At 38.6% G+C, this 22,563-nt stretch overlaps 1 protein-coding gene across 2 annotated transcripts in view; it reads right to left on the bottom strand.

Moving 5' to 3' along the window:
• VSIG1 (V-set and immunoglobulin domain containing 1) overlaps positions 1 to 21,855 on the bottom strand; it is a 38,283-nt gene extending 16,428 nt beyond the window's left edge. The window contains exons 1-3 of one of the 2 annotated variants that reach the window (XM_007090645.3): positions 21,498 to 21,855; positions 5,937 to 6,100; positions 2,311 to 2,418 (exon numbers count right to left, since the gene is read on the bottom strand). In XM_007090645.3, the coding sequence (XP_007090707.1) occupies positions 2,311 to 2,418; positions 5,937 to 6,100; positions 21,498 to 21,546 (321 nt within the window). In that variant the 5' untranslated portion in view covers positions 21,547 to 21,855. The remainder of the gene's footprint in view (positions 1 to 2,310; positions 2,419 to 5,936; positions 6,101 to 21,497) is intronic. The other variant, XM_007090644.3, reaches the window with a different exon arrangement.
• Positions 21,856 to 22,563: the final 708 nt, after the last annotated feature.

Here is a 22,563-nt window from a genome sequence, read left to right as displayed (position 1 = left end):
AGGCTCCAAAAGAGAAAGTGATTTTTCCAAGATCACCCAATTTATAAGCAGATCTGGAATCTGGACCTCCTGACTCTCCCTGAATACGTGAAAATGGCACTCATAGTCCTGCCTTAGGCGAAGAAGATGATTCTTAGGTAATCTTTCCCTTTTGGGGACATTCCATCCCTTACTCCAGCCCGACCCTTTTCCTGCCAATTGCTGCTATTCATTGGCACGATGCTTCCCATGCTGAGCGGTCTCGCCACCTGATGCCTTAGACATCTGCCAGCTGCAATAACAGCCTTTCCCCTCCTACTGTGCCAAGTTCCTATTCACATGACACCATGCAGCTGGGAGCCAGATTTGTCCAAAAAGATTTTTTTTTCCTTCAGCTTTGTGATATTGTTCTCTAACTAGAGGCTAGAGTATAAACAAGAAGGGTTGAAAGAATTCAGTCTGCTTTCTGTTTGAGGCTGAGTTGGAATTCATAAATGCATTTAGCCTCCAGAGCTGCTTTTGTGGGTTCCTTTTGGAAATGTGGAGGGTGTGGAAGTCCACAGCAAGCAACCCTTTCTTTCCCTTCAGCTTCTTGCTTTCCTGCATGACTCATAAAGGGGCTAGCCTTGGGAAGGGAGGAGTGTGGAGTGGCAATGGCCTCAAGCCCAGCACTTTTTCTGGACTGTCCTTGTGGACAGGTTGCACAGGGGAGGGAAAGAACACCAATAGAAAGATATCCCTGTATTCAAACTACTACTTGCCCAGCCTGCCAGTTGCCCTAGATCCCACCATTTGAATGGCTTCCTCTGGGTGAAGGCGCAGAAAGTCTATGCTTACACGATTTTCTTTGGAAGAGAACAAAATTAAATATCAGTAGGGGTGCTTGGCTCAGTGGCTAAGCATCTAACTTCAGCTCAGGTCATGATCTCATAGTACATGGGTTTGAGCTCCACGTCGGGCTCTGTGCTGACAGTTCAGAGCCTGGAGCCTGCTATGAGTTTTGTGTCTCCCTCTCTCTCTCCCCCTCTGCCACTCATGCTCTGTCTCTGTCTCTCAAAAATAAATAAATACTAACAATTTTTTAAATAAAAAATAATAAAATAATAAAATATCACCAGTCCCTAACACCTTAGCATTAGGTTAATTGATCAGATTTAGGAAGAATATACAACGAGACAATGAGATATAGAATAGATAAACTTTGATTGGAGGGGTGGTGGGAAGGGAAGAACTTGGAGTGTTTCTCAATGGGAGTTACACTGGTATTTTGGGCAGACAATTCTTTCTCACGTGGGTTTATCCTACATACAGCAAGATAGTCAATATCTCTAGCCACCACCTACTAACTGCCAGTTATAAATCTCATTTATAACAATTAAACCAACACCCCCCTCATTTTCAAGTGCATGTGAGGAAATGATACACCCCACCCTGCCAACATTTAAAAAGTATTTGATATAATGGTATTTGTAAAGGAGAGGCCAGGTGGGGAGAATCTGAACATCCACAGAATATGATGACATTAGGTTCTGGAAGGAAGTGGTCCACATTAAATGTATACTGGGGAGATTAAAATGGCAAAGGGTTCCATCCAGTATGGATGTTATAGAAGAGTTAGTACTGTCTGTGAGACCTATGCTAAGTAGGATCAATGCCTGTTCTGTTCATGGGCAAGTGAGATCTCTTTAGTTTTACCAGTTAGTGTCTGGGTGGAAGAGGAGGAAATTGGTGTGATCAGAGCGGCACAAAACCACCCCAGATTTCCATGCTAGCTTGCCTGTTCCAGGGCCTAGAGTCTTCAACTAAGTGTCCTTGATGAAGGATTGATCATCTAAAACTGTCCATGTCTTCCAAGAGGAAGGCTTCTCTAAAAGGAGGGACTTGCTAATAAATATCCTGACCCTCCTGGTCGGAAGACTTATGGGATACCTTTGCAGTCCCCATTCACCAAAGGAACCCCTTGGAGGGGATAGTCAGTAAGAGATAACACCCTCCCCTGGGTGCTGAGAAACACTATATCTTGGAGTCAACTGATTCTTTAACACAATGATGTTGGGGTAGGAGAAGAATATGAGCCTATGGCAAGAGTTGGCCACTTCCGTGTTCAAGGCAGCAGTATAACCCTGAGCCTTTTGGAGAAGACTAAAAAGAATTCCAGACATGGGCACGAGAAGACAAACTCAAGACTATCCCAGTTTTGCCAAGAGCTTGTGCTGATTTGGACCATTATCAAATTTGGACCATACCATCCCACTCCTAAAGGCTGGTGTCATTGCCCTAGATATTCCAAACAATGAAGGGGTCCAGTAGTACACCAATAGGTGTTCTTACCTGAGAGGTCCAGCTACATCTTCCCCGAGCGTCTCTTGCATGCGCCATATTTAGACACTGACTGACTGCCTTTTCCTCCATACCCTCAGTATTGAGGCACGGGCTGTGCTGTGTTTGAGCAGAAATGGGTGGATCTGAGAGCCGAATGCTACATGGTAAACTGCCACATCAACCCAGGAGTTGAATTGAATCACTCAGTAATCAGTCTGGCAACATCTTACGCCCATAAATCATAGAATTGTCTAATGGCACAGCTGTCTCTTTTTATCATCCCCCAAATGTTCACCAGCCCTTCCTAGATTAACATACAACATGCTTTACTGAATTCTGGATGCATGGACGTACTCACAGAAGAAATGAATTTGAAATAGAGGCCAAATCCCATTTTGAAAAATTCCATCTCACCTGAAGAGGTCTACAACTTCATTGTTGAGCAGACTTTCTGTTCAGCAATAGGAGCAGGCAGAGAAGCCTGACCCTTGTCTTTAGACACAGGGACCTGGCAGTCAATGGAACAGGAAACTAATCCTGGGCCAGGATTCCCCCAAGAGCTTTGCCCCAGCTGTTAAGCTATACTAAATGTCTCTTGTAGGGCTGGATTCCCTAGTGCCCATGATTCAGAGGGTATTGATGGGATGGGGATTTTGCAAAATCACCATTTTGTAAGTAATGATACACTTTGAATTGAATTCATTGAATTACACATTCAATTACTACACATTCATTGAACGGCTACTACATGGAAGGCTTCTCAGTGCTTTACAAGCATCATCTCATTTAATCTTCACAGTAAACCTATGAGGTAGGTAAGTAGCGCCATTACACAGATGGGAAAACTGACCCTCTGAAGGGTCAACTGAATTGCCTAAGGTCACCCAGCCAGCAAGTAGTAGAGCAAAGCAAGGAGTAGAACCAATATCCATCAGGAGGTTTCCACTGGTGCTCCAAAATTACTCATGTGGAAAAGCAGAGAGAAGCACATGCTTGCCAGGATGGGAAAAGAGGGGAGGGACTCCAGTTCTCTGGAAGTCGACCCCCAAGGATGGTTGAAATGTGGATATCACTGGAATAAGCTGAAGCAAGATGGAAAAAGAGAAAGAAGTGAAACCTTGACTTTATAGAGGTGTTTTTCACTGTCTCTAAGCCAAGTGTTAGACCTACTCTACCCTGTCTTCTATGCAGCTGAGGCACAGGCATAGCACAGGTCTCATGCACTTGGAGAAGCATCTAAAATGTTTTAAGATCAATGGGGCACCTGGGTGGCTCAGTTGGTTGAGCGTCTGACTTCGGTTCAGGTCATGATCTTCCAGTCCACGAATCCGTACCCCTCATCAGGCTCTGTGCTGATGGCTCAGAACCTGAAGCCTGCTTTGGATTCTGTGTCTCCCCCTCTCTCTGCCCCTTCCCTGCCCACAGTCTCTCTCTCTTTCTTTCTCTCTCTTCAAACATAAACATTAAAACATTTTTTTTAATGTTTTAAGATCAAGAAACATATTCTCGCTGAATCAGTGGCTCAGCTCAGAGGACCTCCTTTGATTTGGACATCCAAAAACACTAGATACCTTAAATTCCTTGCCTTGCCTGTACTTGTCATTTTGAAGAAGGAGGCAAATGGCAAGGAAATAATCCACTCAACAAATAACATTTTAATAGTTTCTTTCCAAAGTGCCCCGAAGAGATGCCCTGAGTTCAAGCCATGTTCAGTTCAATCACCTGCACCTTTTGTGTATCTCCAGGCCTACAAATAACTCACTGCTGGTCACAAGATCCTCCTGCCTGCGGCTCCCAACACATAACTACATAGTTCAACCAAGAGGCGGCCTTGTAAATTCCAGTGTCAGAAGAGGCGTAAAGAACGATTTGTATTTTTGACCTCAGATTGGCCCTGGCCTCACTTCCAGGCAGTTGAGGACATCTGGATTTGAGTACCAAGCATTAAAAAAAAAAAAAACTCAAAATATAGTGGCAAGGCCTCCCTAAATTCGGCCTCTACTGGCAAAATGGGAAAGCCTTCAAGCCTGCAGATAAAGAATGTATTGAAAAGACTATTTAGGAAACTGAATTTTCAAAAGGAAGAAATTTCACATGATTATTACCATCCACAATCTGAGAGAGCAACCTGCAAAGGAAAGGGATGTTTTCTCAGTTGATTGCAATATATGAGGTCTTGGGTCAGGGCATTTGGGTGACAAAAAGTGGTAAAATTAGTGTTGTTGCTGCTACTGCTAATTAAGGAGATAAAGCTGTTTACAAGGGAGAAAACTTACAGGACTTTATATTTTTTCCAAGCATTTTCACATGCATTATGTTAGCAGATTCCCCATGAAATTGCAGGAGAAGTTAGTGCTCCACCACATTTTGAAGAGAGGCACAGAGTGATTCAGACACTTGTCTGAGGTAACCAGTACTGGGCAAAAATGTTGAAAGTTGATTGGAAAGTGGCATTAATGAAATCACATGTTGAACTGTGTCTCCTGCTACAAAAGTCCAGGCCCTCTGTTGAAGAGAGAACTTAGCACCTCCAAAGGACCAGATATGGCTGAAGTGACAAGGGCCAAGGTGTGGCTCCTCCCAGCTAGCACCCTCCTTCTTCTCTACCTCTGCCCTTAAAACTCCTCTAGCCCACTCAACTCGCCCTCCATTTTTCTACTAATCAAAACCCTTCCTTTTTTTCAAGGCCCAATTCAACTACATCCGACTATTCCAAACTATACTGATTAGTTTCTTCTCTGAAATCCTTGTTTTGGACCATACATCCTTTTTGAAAATCTGATGAAAGCTATAGGCCTTTTCTCTCAAGAGTTATGTATTGGCAGACATGTTGCACACTCATGCAGATTGTTACATATGCTCTCTCTTTCTCTCCTCTCTCTCTCTCTCTCTCTCACACACACACACACACACACATGTACACACACACTTTTGAATATACAATTTTAGTCCTTGGGATAATTTAAAAAGGAATTATCTTTAAGGCCAGATGAAGAAAACCTGAGACTAGGCAGCTTACAGGTAGAATGACTCTCCTTTGACTTTCATGCACCCTCTTCTAGCAACCTCTTAGCCCAGACCTTAGCCTACTTTCCCTATCCTGTATCCTCTAGCTTCCTGTTGCCCTTGATTACCCATGGTTCATCACTACTTTGGCCCTTGTCTACCCATCTGGGAGTCTCATTCCATCAGGACTCAGTCAGGCACAATGACTTAGCTCACTTGACAGGCAGATCCCAGATACTACATCTGCCAGAGATCTGCAGATCAGGTAGGACATGTATTTGAACTGGGGTCTTCTAGAAATAATAGAGAGATTATCTGAGGGGAATGAGAACCTTTCAGAACTACTGCTCATTTTACCCATAAGAAGGACCATTCCTGTCTACTCTAGAAAACACAATATATTCAATGTTGACCTACTCAGATTTGAGATAATAGGCTATAACTGAATATGAAGAGAGGACAAAGGCCAAGTCACATAGATGATGGTCTTCCCTAAACAGTTGTCTTTAAGCTCTTTCTATCTGAGGTTCTGCCACTATTGTCACTGGCTTACCACTCCTTCACATACCGACCCCAACAGTTTATGTCTGAACTACCAAAGGGGAATAGTTGAGGAAAAACGTCCTTACGGAAGTTGGTGGTAAGTCCTTCTTATGAAAGAATGACCACTGGATGGAAAGCTTGTCCCGGGAGACCACAGTGCTGGTGTAGGTACAGACAAGCGTGACATCAGATCCAACAGTCACGTTCACGACGCTGTCTGGGATGGTCACCTGCACCATACTACCTTGATCTGAAAAGATAATCATCAAAAAGAAAATGGTACATACTCACATTCTGATGACACTCTTTCATTACAAAGCACTTTCAATGACATCTTATTTGAGGAATCCAAGGGAAGGAGGAGAAGGTACAATGGGCTGTATGGCAAAACTGAGCAAGCAATGGGCATGGGGGTAGGGGAGCATCTAACAAATTACAATGTGACAATACTCAAATACTATGAGATAATAACACCAAACTGTGAATTGCTTCTGTATAAGAATGGCCTTACACAGAGGTTCTTAAAATGTTGTCCAGGGACACAAAAAGGTCCATAAGTATGGAGAACAACCCATCCAGTTTGCCCAGGACTAACATATTCCTTGGATGTGGAAATTTTCAGTTTTAAAATCAGGTAAGTCTCAGGCAAACCATACTGGTTTTGCTAGGGCTTTCAGTGCTTAAACCAGGAAAATCCCAGGAAAACCAGGATAAGTTGGTCACCCTACCCCTAAGACAATTTTGAGAGGCTTCAAGATCAAAATGATATTCATAATAATGCCAAGATGTTATTTTTCTTTTCACTCTCATCCTCTCATGAATGTACAGTGGAGTGTTCCACTAGCTACATGGCAGGTGACATCATTGCTTTGGCACCTAATGAAATGTGTGCTTGTGGATTTTTGTTCAAATAATTTTTAGTTTTAATTTCTGATTCAGTGAATATAGATGGCAATAACTGACATAGCAAAAACTCTTTGGGAGTCCTCAATAATTTTTAATTGAAAATTTTATTGAGATAATGGTAGATTCATTCACATACAGTTCTAAGAAATCACACAGATATGCCATGTACAATTTACCCAGCCCCCCACAATGGTAGAATTTTATAAAACTGTACTATAATATCACAATTAGGACACTGGCATTGAGACAATCCACTGACTGTATTGTATTTCTCCAGTTCTACTTGTACTCGTGTGTGTGTGTGTATGCATTTAGTGTTATACAATTTTATCACATGGGTGGCTTTATGTATCTACCATCGCAATGAGGATACTGAACAGTACACTGATCCCTGATATTGCCCTTTTATAATCACCCTCACTTCCCTCCTGCACCCCATCCCTGATTCTAAGCATTGGTAACCACTAATCAATCTGTCTTCGATTTCTAAAATTTTGTCGTTTTGCACATGTTATATAGATGGAAGCATGGTAACCTCTTGGGATGGGCTTTTTTTCATTCATCATAATTACCTAGCAGTGAACCCAAGTTGTTGTATGTATCTGTAATTCATTGCCTTTGATTAGCAGCATTCAATTTGTTGAACAATTCACCCATTTAGGAACATTTGGGTTGTTTCCAAGTTTGGGCTATTGAATAAAATGCCAATGAACATTCATGTACAGATTTTTGTGTGAATATAAATTTCCATTTCCCTGGGCTAAATTCCGAAGAGTGCAATTTCTGGGTCAGATGATAGTTACGTGTTTAGTTTTATTAAAAACAAAAACGAAAATCGGCCACACTGTTTTCCAGAGTGGCTATCCCAATATACATTCCCCCCCAATAACATATGAGTGATCCAGTTTCTCCACATCCTCCTCAGCCTTTGGTGTTGTCACTATTTTCTACTTCAGCCATTGTATAAGTGTGTAGTAATATATCACTGTAATTTGAATTTCCATTTCCTTAATGCAAATTAATGATGCTAAACAATTTCTTGTGATAATTTACCATTTGCATATCAAATGGTATGTGAAAGGTCTATTCACATCTCTAGCCCATTTTCTAATTGTACTGTTTAATTTTCAACTGTTGAATTTTGAGAGTTCTCCATATAATCTAGATTCTAGTCGAGACAGTTTTATTTCTTCCTTTCCAACGTATAGGCTTTTAATTTATTTTTATGACCTTATTGCAATCACCATAACTTCCGGTACTTTACATGTACAACTTGTACATAACATAATACAAAATATGTTTTTTCTAGGTTATTTGTAGATGCTTTTTATTAAGTTGAGGTAATTCTCCTTTGTCGTGGGTTGAATTGTGTCCCACCAAAAGATATGTACAAGTTTTAATTCCAGGTTTTTGTGAATGTGACCTTATTTGGAAATAGGGTCTTTGCACTGTAGTTAAGGATCTTGGGATGAGGTGATTCTGGATTTAGGGTGGGCCTTAAATCCAATGACTGTTGTCCCCATGAGAAAAAAGAGGGAGATTTGTCACCAATACACAAAAAGAAAGGCCATATGAAGATAAAATCAGAAATAGGAGCATTGTAGCAGTGCCTGGGTGGCTCAGCCGGTTGGGTTTCCAACTTCAGCTCAGGTCATGATCTCACAGTTTGTGAGTTCAAGCCCCTCATCGGGCTCTGTGCTGACAGATCAGAGCCTGGAGCATGCTTCCGATTGTGTGTCTCCCATTCTCTCTGCCTCTCTCCTGCTCATGCTCTGTCTCTTTCTCTCAAAAATAAATAAATGTTAAAAATTAAAAAAAAATAAAGAATTGTATATACAAACAAAGGAACACCAAGAACTTCTACCAGCCAGGTAGCAGAATGGCATGGCACTGATTCTCCTTCAGAGCTTCTAGAGAGAACCGATATTGCCAAAGCTTTATCTTCAGACTTTCGACCTCCAGAACTCTGAAAGAATAAATTTCTCGTTGTTTGTTTTTTTAAATGTTTATTTATTTTTGAGAGGCAGAGAGAAAGAGAGAGAGTGGGGGAGGGGCAGAGAGAGAGGGAGACACAGAATCCAAAGGAGGCTCCAGGCTCCAAGCTGACAACACAGAGCCCAACGCTGGGCTAAACCCATGAACTGTGAGATCATGACCTGAGCTGAAGTTGGATGCTTAGCCAACTGAGCCACCCAGACCCTTCTAAATTTCATTTTAAGCCACCCAGTTTCTGGCAGTTTGCTACAGGAGCTCTTGGAAACAAATGCATCTTTTATTGTTTAACTTGCTAAGAGTCTTTATCATGAATGAGTACTGAATTTTGTCAGATGCTATTTCTGTATCAATTGATATGATCATTTGCTTTTTTTCTTTAGCCTGTTGATATGATAGATTACACTGAATGACTCTGGGTGTTGGACCAGCCTTGCATACCTGAAATAAATCCCACTTGGCCATGGTGTAGAATTCTTCTTGAACATAGTAGGATTCAATCTCCTAGTACCTGGTTGAGAATTTTGAGTCTAAGTTCATGAAAGAATTTGGTCTATGGTTTCTATGTATGATAGTCTATGTACTATCTTTGTCTGGTTTTGGTATCAGGGTAATATTAGCCTCATAAAATGAGTTTGAAGTGCTCCCTCCTTTTCTATGTTTTGGAAGAGATTGTGTAAAATTGTTGTTAATTATCTTTTAAATGTTTAGTAGAACTATCCAGTAAAAGTATCGAGGCTTGGATATTTCTTTTTCAGCACCTTTTTAACTTATGAATTCAATTTCTTTAAGGGTTATAGGGATATTCAGATTATCCATTTTATATTGGGTGAGTTTTGGTAGTCTGCTGTTTTGAGGGAATTGGTTCATTTCTTCTAAGTTGTCAAATACATGAAGGTAAATTTGTTCATTGTATCTCATTATTACATTTTTAATTACTACAGGATATGTGGTGATATCCCATATTTCATTTATGACATTGGTGATTTATGTCTTATCTCTTTTTTATTTTTACCAGTCTTGATAGAGGTTTGTAAATATTATTTATCAGTTTTTTTCAAAGAACCAGATTTTTATTTCATTTAACAATTTTCCTATTTCAATTTCATTTACTCAGCTCTTTATTATTTCCTTTCTTCTATTTGCTCTGGGCTTATTTTACTCTTCTTCTTCTAGTTCCTTGATGTGGAAACTCCAGTTATTGACTTGACACTTTTCTTAATTTCAAATGGAAGCATTTAGTGTTAAAATTTTCTCTCTCAGCACTGCTTTAGTTGCATGTTACATATTTCCATATGTTATATTTCATTTTAATTCAGTTCTATCTATAGCCTGTAAATTTCCTTTGAGATTTCCTTTTTGGTCCATAGATCATTTAGAAGTGTGTTGTATAATTCTCAAGTATTTAGAGACGTTCTTGTCTTCCTGTTCTTGATTTCTAGTTTGATTCCATTGTGCTCAGAGAACAGGCTCTGCATGATTTCAATTCTTTTACATTTGTGGAGATTTGTTTTATGGCCAAGCATATATTCTATCTTGGTAATATTCTTCAGGTGCCTGGGGGGAAACAAGTGCATTCTGCTATTGTTGGGTGGTGTTATATACAAAGAGACATACTTTAAAACACTATAAATACTCACTAAGGTAGACTGTATTATGAGCCTTAAAACACATCTTAACATATTTAGAAGAAGAGAAATCACACAATGTATGCTCCCAGACAACAATGGAATTAAAGTAGAAATAAATTAACAAAAAGATTATTGGAAAGTCCCAAAATACATGGAGATTAAACAATACATTTTTTATTTTTTTAAACAACACACGTTTAATTTTTTTAATGTTTATTTATTTTTGACAGAGAAAGACAGAGTGTGAGTGGGGGACGGGCAGAGAGAGATGGAGACACAAAATCAAAGCAGGCTCCAGGCTCTGAGCTGTCAGCACAGAACCTGACGCGGGGCTTGAAACCACGGACCATGAGATCATGACCTGAGCCAAAGTAGAATGCTCAACCAACTGAGCCACCCAGGTGCCCCTAAACAACACACTTTTAAATAACACATGGGTCAAAGAGGAAAGCTCAAGAGAAATTTTAAAATATTTTAACTAATGGAAATGAAAACAACTTGTAAAAATTTGTGGTATGCAACAGAAGCAGTGCTTAGAGGGAAATTTGCAGCATTGAATGCGTATATTAGAAAACAAGAAAAGATTTAAAATCAATCATGTAAGCTTGCACCTTAGGAAACTAGAAAAAGAATAACAAATTAAATCCAAAGTAAGGAGAAGAAAAGGAAAATTAGAGCAGAAATCAATGGAATTGGAAACAGGAATTCAATACAGAAAACCAATGAAATCAAAACTGGCTATTGGAAAAGATCGATAAAATTGGTAAGACTCTAATTTATCTAATTAAGAACAAAATAAAAAGAACACAAATTACTAGTATCAGAAAAGAAAGAGGGTCATGACTATAGATACCATGGACATCAAAAGGATAATAAAAAATATTAGGAATAACTCTCTGCCCACAAAGTTGATAACCTGGATAAAATGGACCAATTCCTAGAAAGACACAATCTGCTAAAACTCACACAAGAAGAAGTAGACAATTTTGGCAACCCTATATCTACTATATATCTACTAAAGAAATTGAATCAATATTTAAAAACCTTCCAAGACAGAAAGCACCAGGCCCAGATGAGTTCACTGGTAAATTCTACCAAACATTTAAGGAAGAAATTTTACCAATTCTCTACAATCTCTTTCAGAAGATAGAACAGAGAGAATATTTCCTAACTCATCCTATGATGTCAACATCACCCCAATATTAAAATCAGACAAAGACATTACAAGAAAAAAAAAACTATAGACCAATATTTCTCATGAAAATAGATGCAAAAATCCCAACAAAATGCTAGTAAATCAACTCCAACAATGTATAAAAAGAATTCCACACCATGGCCAAGTGGAATTTATCTCAGGTATGCAAAACTGGCTCAAAATTTGAAAATGAATTAATGCAATCTATCACATCAACAGGTTTCTTAAAATCACATGACCGTATCAGCATATGGAGAAGAAGTAGACAAAGTCCAACGTCCATTTGTGATAAAAAAAAAAAAAAAAACTCCAGGAATATAGGGGAACTTCCTCAACTTGATAAAGAACATCTACAAAAAACCTGCAGCTAACATCATCCTTAATGATGAGAAACTAGATGCTTTCCTACTAAGATCAGGAGCAAGACAAGGAAGTTCCCTGTCATTACTCCTTTTCAACCTTATTCTGGAAGTTATAGCTAATGCAATAATATACAAAAAGGAAACAAAAAGTATACAGATTGTGAAGGAAATGACAAATGACATGATTGCCTATGTAGAAAATCCAAAAGAATCAACAAAAAAACCTGGAACTAATAGGGATTAAAGCAAGGTTTCAGGATGCAAGGTTAATGCACAAAAGTACGTTGCTTTCCTACATACCAACAATGAACAAGTGGAATTTGAAATTAAAAACACAATACCATTTATATTAGCAACCCCCCCCCAATGAAATACTTTGAGTATAAATGTAACAAAATCTGTACAAGAGCTGTAGGAGGAAAACTAGAAAACTCTGATGAAAAATAAAAAAAAAAATAAATGGAGAGATATTCTATGTCTCAATAGAATAGGAAGGCTCAATAATTTCAAGATGTCAGTTCCTCTCAACTCGATCTATAGAGTCAGTGTTATTCCATTCAAAATCCCAGCAAGTTAGGTGTGCCTGGGTGGCTCAGTTGGTTAGGTGCCCGACTTCGGCTCAGGTCATGATCTTGTGGTTCGTGGGTTCCAGCCTTGTGTCGGGCTCTGTGCTGACAGCCTGGAGCCTGCTTCAGATTCTGTGTCTCCCTCTCTTTCGGCCCCTCCCCCTCCTCGCACTTTGTCTCTGTCTCTCTCTCCCAAAAATAAATAAACATTAAAAAATTTTTTTCTAAATCCCAGCAAGTTATTTTGTGGATATTGACAAAGTTATTCTAAAGTTTGTATGGAAAAGCAAAAGACCCGGAATAGCCAACACAATACTGAGGGAGAAGAACAAATTTGAAAGACTGACTTCCAAATTTGGAAAAACAAATTTCAAGACTTCCTATAAAGCCATAGTAATCAAGACTGTATAGTATTGGTGAAAACAAATAGACAAATAGATCAATGGAACAGAATAGAGAGCCCTGAAATAGACCCACCTGCATATAAAAGAGTCAACTGATCTTTTTTTAAAATTTATTTATTTATTTTGAGAGAGACAGGCAACAAGAGAGAAAGGCAGAGAGAGGGAGAGATAGAGATCCCAAGCAGGCTCTCCACTGCCAGCACGGAGCAGGACGCAGGGCTCGAACTCATGAACCATGAGATCATGACCTGAGCAGAAACCAAGAGTCAGACATTTAACCTACTGAGCCACCCAGGTGCCCCCAACTGATCTTTGACAAAGGAGCAAAGGCAGTACAGTGGAGCAAAGATGATCTTTTCAACAAATGGTGCTGGAATAACTGGCTGCCTATGTACAAAAAAATGAATCGAGACTCAGATTTTATACCCTTCACAAAAATAATCTCAAAATGGATCATAGATAGAAATGAAAAAAGCAAAATATAAAAATTCTAAAACATAATATGAGAAACTCTAGATGACCTTAAGTATAGTAATGAATTTTTTAGATACAACACCAAAGGCACAATCCATGAAAGAAATAATTGATAATCTAGACTTTATTAAAACTAAAATATTCTGCTCTGCAAAAGACACTGTCAAGAGAATGAGAAAACAAGCTACAGACTAAAAGAAACCATTTGCAAAAGACATGTCTGATAATGGTCTGCTATCTAAAATATACAAAGAACTCTTAAAACTCAATAATAAAACAAACAACTCGATAAAAAATATCTGCATTAGGGGTGCCTGGGTGGCTCAGTCAGTTAACTGTCCAACTTTGGCTCAGGTCATGATCTCACAGTTTGTGAGTTCAAGCCCCGCATCGGGCTTTGTGCTGACAGCCCAGAGCCTGGAGCCTGCTTCATATTCTGGGTCTCCCTCTCTCTCTGCCCCTCCCCTGCTTGAGCTCTGTCTTGCTCTCTCTCAAAAATAAATAAAAACATTAAAAAATATATCCGGATTAAAGACCTTAACAGACATCTCACCAAAGATGATATATAGATGGCAAATAAGCATATGAAAAGATGCTTCACATCATATGTCATCAGGGGGATGCAAGTTAAAACAATGAGATACTACCTCACACATATCGGAATGGCCAAAATCCAGAGCACTGACAACACCAAATGCTGGTGAAGATGTGGAGCAACAGGAACTCTCATTCATTAATGGTGGGAATGCAAAATAGTACAGGCACTTTGGAAGACAAGTTTGGTGTTTTTTTTTTTACAAAACTAAACACAATCCCACCACATTATCCAGCAATTATGCTTCTTGGTATTTACCCCCCAAAAGTTTAAAATTTATACCCATGCAAAAATCTGCATGTGAATTTTTTATAGCAACCTTATTTATAATTGCCCAAACTTTGAAGAAATCAAGATACCCTTCAGTAGGTGAATGGATCAATAAACTGTGGTATATACAAACAATGGAATATTATTCAGTGCTAAAAAGAAGAGCTATTAAGCAATGAAGAGATATGGAGGGACATTAAATGTTTATTACTAGATGAAAAAACCAATCTGGAAAGTCTATATCCTATATGATTTCAATTTTCATATTCTGGAAAAGGCAAAACTATGGAAACAATATAAAGATCATTGGATTCAAGGGGTGAGTAGTGAGGAAAGCATAAATAGGTGGAGCACAGAGGATTTTTAGGGCAGTGAATATACTCTATGTGATAATATAATAGCACATACATGCCATTATACATTTGTCCAAACCCATAGAAATTTTGTCTATTTTATTAGGGAACTCCTATTTAAATCTGTCATTTTAGCAGACAGTCTCTTTTATTTTGTTTTATTTATGTTTTACACACAGGTCTCAGCCTACTTTTGTGAGCTGTGGTTCTAATGCTAGTTTAATTTTTAGAATCTCTGCAGTGTTGTTTTGGTCTCTTTGGTTTATCTGCTGTCACTAGGGCTTCTGTTTGTCCCTCATCCTATTGCCTGAGAGGGTGGAAGTGTTTCTCTAGGTCAGGCTGCTGGGTGTCTCTCAGTGGGGGATTGATATGGTGGGACACTCCTACTGGTACCCGTGACTGCTCCTGTGTCTCTGGGGGCAGGGGGAGTCTCAGACACACACAAAAAGCTTTCCAGAACTGAACATTTGCTGTGACTTCATTCCTTTTGTCTGTTCTACCCTCCCACCTCAATATCTCTAGATGAAAGTGAGTTCTCAGGCCAGTGAGGAAAGAAAATGCTTCCTTTGTCTACGATTGTTAGTGTGGCTTCTGATGACTCACTCAGTGGTGTTGGGCTCACATGATGTCAAAGGGACTTTCATTAGATCTGGTGGAAGAATAATCCTCCCTGGGCTGCCCTCTGTGGCTAGGTTGGGATCTGGAAATGCCAGAACTGGCTACCCTTCTTCTGTTGGGTAGAAAGACATAAAACACCTTGCCACTGTGTTATTTCCAGGGCTCCACATCATTTTGCTTTCTTCTTACTGTCTTTCAGAGTTCTCCCTTGGTTTTCTCTTACATTATTTCCAGGGAGGGTTTACACTTGTGTTTAGCAGAAAGAAGCAAGGAGAAGCATGATCTATGCCCTTTTATCCAGACCAGAAATTTCCCTCAAGTTTTTTAAAAAATATAATTTATTGTCAAATTGGCTAATATACAGTCTTCGTTTTGGGGGTCCCTCAAGTTTTAAGAGTGTAAAAAGGTCCTCATACCACAAAGTTTGAAAACGGTTGGCCTTCCAAAACAGTGAGATGCCCCTATTATTTGGAGGACCATGCAAGATCCCCCTACCCAAAAACCCAGCCCACCACCGTACTTGAAATTCTTGGTACTATACAAGCATCTTCCAAAGGTCTATGATAAGGGACAATACTTTGGGGAATACTATAGAGGCATTGACTCACTCGATTAACTGGTTATTATCCATTGCAAAGTCAGAGAGTATAGACGTTCTCCAGGATGGAACAGAAGACTGTCAGATAAGTATTAGAAGAAAAGGTCAAGTTTAAGAGATGTTCTTCATGCTGCAGGGGAACTAGAGTGAGAGTTCTAGCTGCTTGCAGGGTTACAGACAAGGAGTAGGAGTAGAATGAAAATACAGAGATCATGGGAAGATCAGAGGAAACAGTACAGAAAGCCAAATCCTGGCCCCCTTCCTAATTCTGCACACCCAAAGACTTCTTTCATTTTATTTTTCATACTTAATGACAGGCAAAAGGAATCAGGGAATTGACAAACATTTTGAAAAATTAGAAGAAAAAGCACACCATTGTCCTGAGACCCCTGGTTTTCTGTACTCAATAGCCAAGTTCTCTGTCACAGCCAGGCCACCTGGTCCAGCTGCTTCTGTGCCAGAGGTTGGCTGTTTAGAGAGGGCAATTGATACCGTGATAAATTGAGATACGTGATTTAGGATAGACACAATGCAGCACCTTCTAACTCAATGCAGTTTCCTTCTTCCCAGTGCTGTATATCCATGCTCTCCGGGTTCTGGTCATGCTTTTCCAAAAATTAAAATTTGCATACAAAAAAGCTACTCTTTCCAGTGGAAACTTTATTGGGGAAGGCTAAGTGGCTCTCTCCTGCCCTCAAAGACCCCATTTCATTTCTCCTGGAAGTTAGACACATCTCTGGCTATGCTTAAATGATGACTTCCAAATGTCTTTAAAGTGTTCAAAATAAAAAGGACAACATGGGGATTTGGTGGCTGTTAAAGTTCCCAGAAACTTTTCCCCCCAAACAGAGATTTTTCAGGTTTTATTTGGCCATCATTTTGGCCATCATTTTTGTCTTCTAGTTTGGGTCTCAATATCTGTTATGGGATGGGCTCATGGTGGGAGCTTATGACAACGTAAGCACGCTGCTCCCGCCCCCTCCCCCCCACCCCCGCCCCAAACCTTTTAAAGGCTGCTCTCAGTATAAGTGCTTGAAGGCAGAGTAAGCATTAATTCTCACACAAGGCAAGCCATGGAAGAGGCCATGGTGCCTACCAACAAATACACAAATAGAGCCTATTTTGTGCCACATATAGTGCTAACCACTGGGGAAGCAATAATGAACAAGACAGACACAATCTCTGCCTTCCCTATCAACACAGTGGGAAGTCATTTTGAGCACAGACCAGAATGAGGACAAATGAAAATCAAGCATTGGGGAACTATAAACGTGATTTAAACATTTTCAACATTTTCTAAAATAGGAGACATATAAATGCCCAAAGAAGTTGAGATCTGTAGAAGCTCAACAATATCACCTTAGAATAAGAATGGCAACCTCCAAATCTAGTGTGAGACAGTATTTTCTAGGACTACCACACAGTGTCCTGTAAATAAGTAACAGTTGGCAAGACAATACTTCCAGACCATTTTATTGCCCAGATTCCCAATACTCAGCACCATAATCAATCCTTAAATTGTAAAGAAAAGATGGTGCTCAAAAATTGTCCATCCCTAATACAGCAACAATACACTTCAGAGCCAAAAGCTACATATTTACAGATGAACTTAAAAAAACATGTGCCATGAGTCTGCGTGGCTCAGTCGGTTGAGTGTCCCACTCTTGATTTCAGCTCAGGTCACGATCCCAGGGTCTTGGAGCCCCAAGTCATGCTCCATGGAGCTTGCTCAAGATTTTCTCTCTCTCCCTCTGCCCCTCCCCTACTCATGTTCTCTCTCTCTCTCTCTTTCAAAAAAATTAAAAAATATATATGTACAAGATATGTCACATGTTTCCATTACCATACATTACTTAAACCTTTGAGATCATTCTCTAGCCCATTCAATAGAACTTCCTGTAAACTGAAAGTGATTCTGTAAGAAGCAGATAAAAATAAAAGCTCCCTTCCTTTGGATAAATTTACTCTACTTTGGAAATTATTTTAAAACTGAAAAAGTCGGGGAAAAAATCTCTATATTAACAAGACTGTGAATAAATAGCAACATGAAGATTAGTACCTGATTTAAACAAAACTCAGAACTGCAATTCCCCTCACTACCCTGGTTGGATTAAAAAGCAAAACAAGGGACGCCAACTCTTGATTTCGGCTCAGGTCGTGATCTCACGGTTGGTGAGTTCAAGTCCCACGTCAGGCCCTACACTGACAGCACAGAGCCTTCTTGGGGTTCTCTCTCTCTCAAAATGAATAAACATTTTTAATAAATAAATAAAAATCAAAACAAGAAACACATATGTGGTTGAAATATGTGTAATGGCTGTTAAAAATCAGTGTTTATTATTAAAAAAAGCTAATCCAAAGTGTATGCTTTTTACTTAAATTAACCAATGTTTTTAAGAGATTTTTTTAGTGCCTCATGTTTTGTCGTGGTTTTTCACTCCAGTACTTAATGCCTACAACATGGCAGGCACTTTGCTTATAGGGAATTATTCTTTTAATATACCACAGCAAAAATATTCTTTTAAATAACCATATTCAACATGAGGCATTTGCAGTGATTTAATTTCCAACAACTTCACATATAATTTCTTCATTTTTGACTTATAATATAACCAAATGATCACTTACTTTTTGGATTTGACTGTGAAACCGAAGTTAAATTATATTACTGCTGTAAAACGCATAGCACATACCTCCAGAAAATGAAAACATTAACATATCTTCTTAAAAGGTGACTAATATATATTACAAGTATCTAAAATGATATGGGTGAACTTTTTTCAGAAGACGTTTTTTATGAAAATGATTTTCCTGCAATGGAATTTAACCTAAGACTTCCTAAGAAGTCATAAGAAAGATTTTTGATTAAATCAAATTTTAATGGAGTGTAATTGACATATAACATTATACAGAAAGATTCTGATTAAAATCTGTCTTGCTTAGTTTTACAGAAAACTGATTTTAAATATGTATGTGAAAATTATTTCTGAATGCTTGAGGTTTGAGAAGTTAATTCATTCTTTTATTTTTCCAGCTTTACTGATATATAATTGACATATAATAATGTGTAAGTGTAAGGTGTACAATGTGTTGATTTGATACACTTCTATATTGTGAAATGATTACCAGCATAGTGTTACCTAACACCTCCATCACATCACATAATTACCATTTCTTTTTTTGTGGTGAGAACATTTAAGATCTGTTCTCTTAGCAAGTCTCAAGTATATATCCAGTATTATTAACTTGAGTCACCACGCTGTACATTAGATCCCCCAGAACTTATTCATCTTCTAACTGGAAATTTGTAACCTTTGACAAACACCCCCCAGCTCCTGGTAGCCATCATTCTACTCTGTTTCTATGAGTTTGGATTTTGTAGATTCCACTTATAAGTGATACTCTGCAGTATTTGTCTTTGTCTGACTTATTTCACTTAGCAGAATGCTCTCAAGGTCCATCCATGTTGTTCCAAATGGCAGCATTTCAGATGATTCATTCTTCCAACAAACGTTTACTATGAGCCCACTATGTGCCAGGCACCAGGCTTGACACCAAAAAATGGGACATTCTTTCTGCCCAAGAAATAAGTCCAGATAGCACATCAAATTTCACATTGATAAAAACAGTATCAATCATTTCACAGCCACATCTGGATCAACTCAGGGACGCTACCAATGACAAGTACAGATTACTGAAATCTCCCTCTCTCAGACTTCTATACGTATGTAAGCACAGGAAGCAATATATTATACCATATTTCCATTCCATCTGCTAGACTGACACCATCATATTTTGCTATGGGCCAGCTAGATTATCTGTGTACAGATATGCAGTATACACTATATGCCAGCAAAACCAGTTATGTAGTCATTTAAGAACAAAGGCTCTGAAGTATTTATTGGTCACTCTGTTTGGGCCTTGTTCTAAAAGTCACAATCAAATAAAACCTTAATATCATCCAAGTTATTTTTTAAACAATGGGAAATTGTATACAAGGTATAAACCCAATTTTGTAATGTGATATATATACTTGCAAAGGAAATATATATATATAAGAAATTCAACCAAATCTTTGAGTGGTAGAATTGTTGGTGATTTTTATTTTCTTATTTATATGTTTTCATAGTTTCAACCTTTCCACAATGACCATACACTACACTTGTAATCAGTAAATTTTATATATATATATATATATATATATATACATACTATTAAATTATATATATAATATATATATTACATATATAAACTAGCTAACTAATTAACTACTATTAGTTAGTTAGTTACAGTAAAAACCATTCTTGTAACTATTCCAAAACTGCTGTCTAGTGTAGGCCTGCATAAGGCCTCGCACAAGGAAATAGCTATTGACTACATGTGTGATTTTAGGGGGTTGGTGCAGAAGACCCAGGGATAACCAAATTAGCTAATGACTGGAAGCTCTTTAAGAAGGAACAAAGACTTTCACTGTCTAAAGTTAAGGTTTAAAATGAATATTCCTGGGGGAAGGGAAAATTGTGACATGACATAGTCCCATTAGCACAGAAGCTGAGAAAGGTGTTCTAGCTGTTCCAGCTCTGAGTCCTGGTTAGATCACAGGATAAATGCAATATTGCCTTCTGGTGATCCATAGAACACATGTGTTTAAACATTTAGTAAAGAACATCTAGAGAACTATTACTAACTACCATATAGTTTCGAAAAGTAGCACTTTTAATTATACAACTAGTATAATATTCTTTGTAGAAACCCCGGAAAATATGGAAATGCTGGGGAATACATGCAAATCATCTATAGTCCCATCAGCCAGAGGTAATCACCATGAGCACTTTGGTATATAACCTTCTAGCAATTTATTCTAGTCAAATGTGTGGACCTGCTCTTTCACTTAATATTTTATCCTGGACATTTTCTTATGTCATTAAATATGCTTAGTAAACCTCATCCTAATGACTGCCTAATACTGCCAATGGCTTAACAATATCAGCATGACTGTAAACAATATTATTGTACCTAGCTAACATCATAAAAACAGATTCAAATGTATCTGGTACTTGAGAAAATGAGCCAAGAGATTTTCTGAATTAGTGATCTCTCCTGGGTCTAACCAACATCAAATAATTTAACCAACATCAAAATAATTTAAAAATTATTTTGTTTTGCTCGGATCCCTAAAAACACCCATGCCATGTACAATAAATCACTCACGGATTTTCCAAAATACAGTCTTAGGCTTGGAAAACAGCAACACCCAAAGAAATGTTAGAGAGTGAAGCATAGTAGGCCCTCCAAGCCCAGCTCTGCCTGTTGTAACAACGCAAGTTGATCACAGTGAGTTCCCTTAAAGGAAACACTAAACTGAAACAGAAAAAAACACAACTATCCCTAGTGCAAACTTCAGCTTCTGAGTAAATTAAGCTGTTCACCTTCCCAATCAAGAAAAGGAAAGCTACTGTGATTTTTCAGAGAAATTTTTTTTAATTCAGATGCTACATAAAACAATTACATTTACAACATGGCCTATATTTGCTAAGCTAGAGTTCTAACATTTATTTTATTCTGCAAACGAATCATAATTCCCTTGAAGTGCAAGAGAAGAACACATGTAAAAATTCATGATTTGAGTTTAAAAGAAAACCGTTCCCAATCATCTTTGATGGTTTGGAGACACTTCCCTTACCTGCAAAGCAGCTTAGGATCAGACAGACCTTCCAAAATGCGAACACCATTGTGTCGAGGTTCCTTGAGCTCAGGCGAGGCCCGGTAGCTTGCCTGGGCTAGGCTGAGTGTCAAACTGGCTTCTTCAATCACACCGAGGTTTGCCAGGCTTATCTGCCGGTATCACGAAGCAAACAGCTTCTTCGGGCTTACTTATTGGGTATACTCCTTTCTCACAGCAGATGTGTGTTTCTTTGAAACACTTTTCATGGGGCGTGTTTCTTGATATATTTGCTACTGTGTTAATAATAAACCCATGTATTTAAATTCTTCAAGCTCTTTGTATACAGATTCTCTAAGTTTTATTGTTTAAAATCATACTTATTAAAAAGTTAAATTTGGGGGGGACTATACAGTTGGAAGTGAACCTATGCAAATAAAAGCTGACAAGGCTAATTAATTTCAAATATTTCCATAAAAGTCTTACAGTATGGATCCACTAACCTCCTTTTACAAATTAAGTTAGTAAATTCGTGCTCTGAGATTTTCTCAGGAGACAGGGTTCACAGGAAGGACACAGAGGTTATGAAGCAAAAAGTATTCATTTATTGTGTGAACCAACTGTGGACACATCACACTTTTTTTTGAAGACCTGGTGGTTCTCACTACCTCGGCAGTGGAATGAATAGTATGCTTTGGCCTCCCTGGTCAGAAACCCTGTAGCATTTATCAACCCACCTAACTTTGTAAAAGGTGAGTGAATAAACGCTTCAAGACTTCCATTGGAGGGGCTCCTGGGTTGCTTGGTGGGTTAAGCATCCAACTCTAGATTTCAGCTCAGGCCACAACCTCACAGTTCAAGAGTTCAAGCCCCACATGATCTCATGGTTCAAGAGTTCAAACCCCACACCTGGCTCTGTGCTGAATGTGTAGAGCCTGCTTGGGATTCTCTCATTCCCAATCTCTCTCTCTCTCTGCCCCTCCCCCACTCATGCTCACTCTCTCTCAAAAATAAATAAATAGACTTAAATAATAATAAAAATAATAAAGACCTTCATCGGATAAATCTGAATTTTTGCAGAATTAGG

Source organism: Panthera tigris, chromosome X, assembly GCF_018350195.1.
Source record: "Panthera tigris isolate Pti1 chromosome X, P.tigris_Pti1_mat1.1, whole genome shotgun sequence".
In the NCBI taxonomy this organism is placed as follows: domain Eukaryota; kingdom Metazoa; phylum Chordata; class Mammalia; order Carnivora; family Felidae; genus Panthera; species Panthera tigris.
This window is presented reverse-complemented; position numbering and strand designations above follow the sequence as displayed.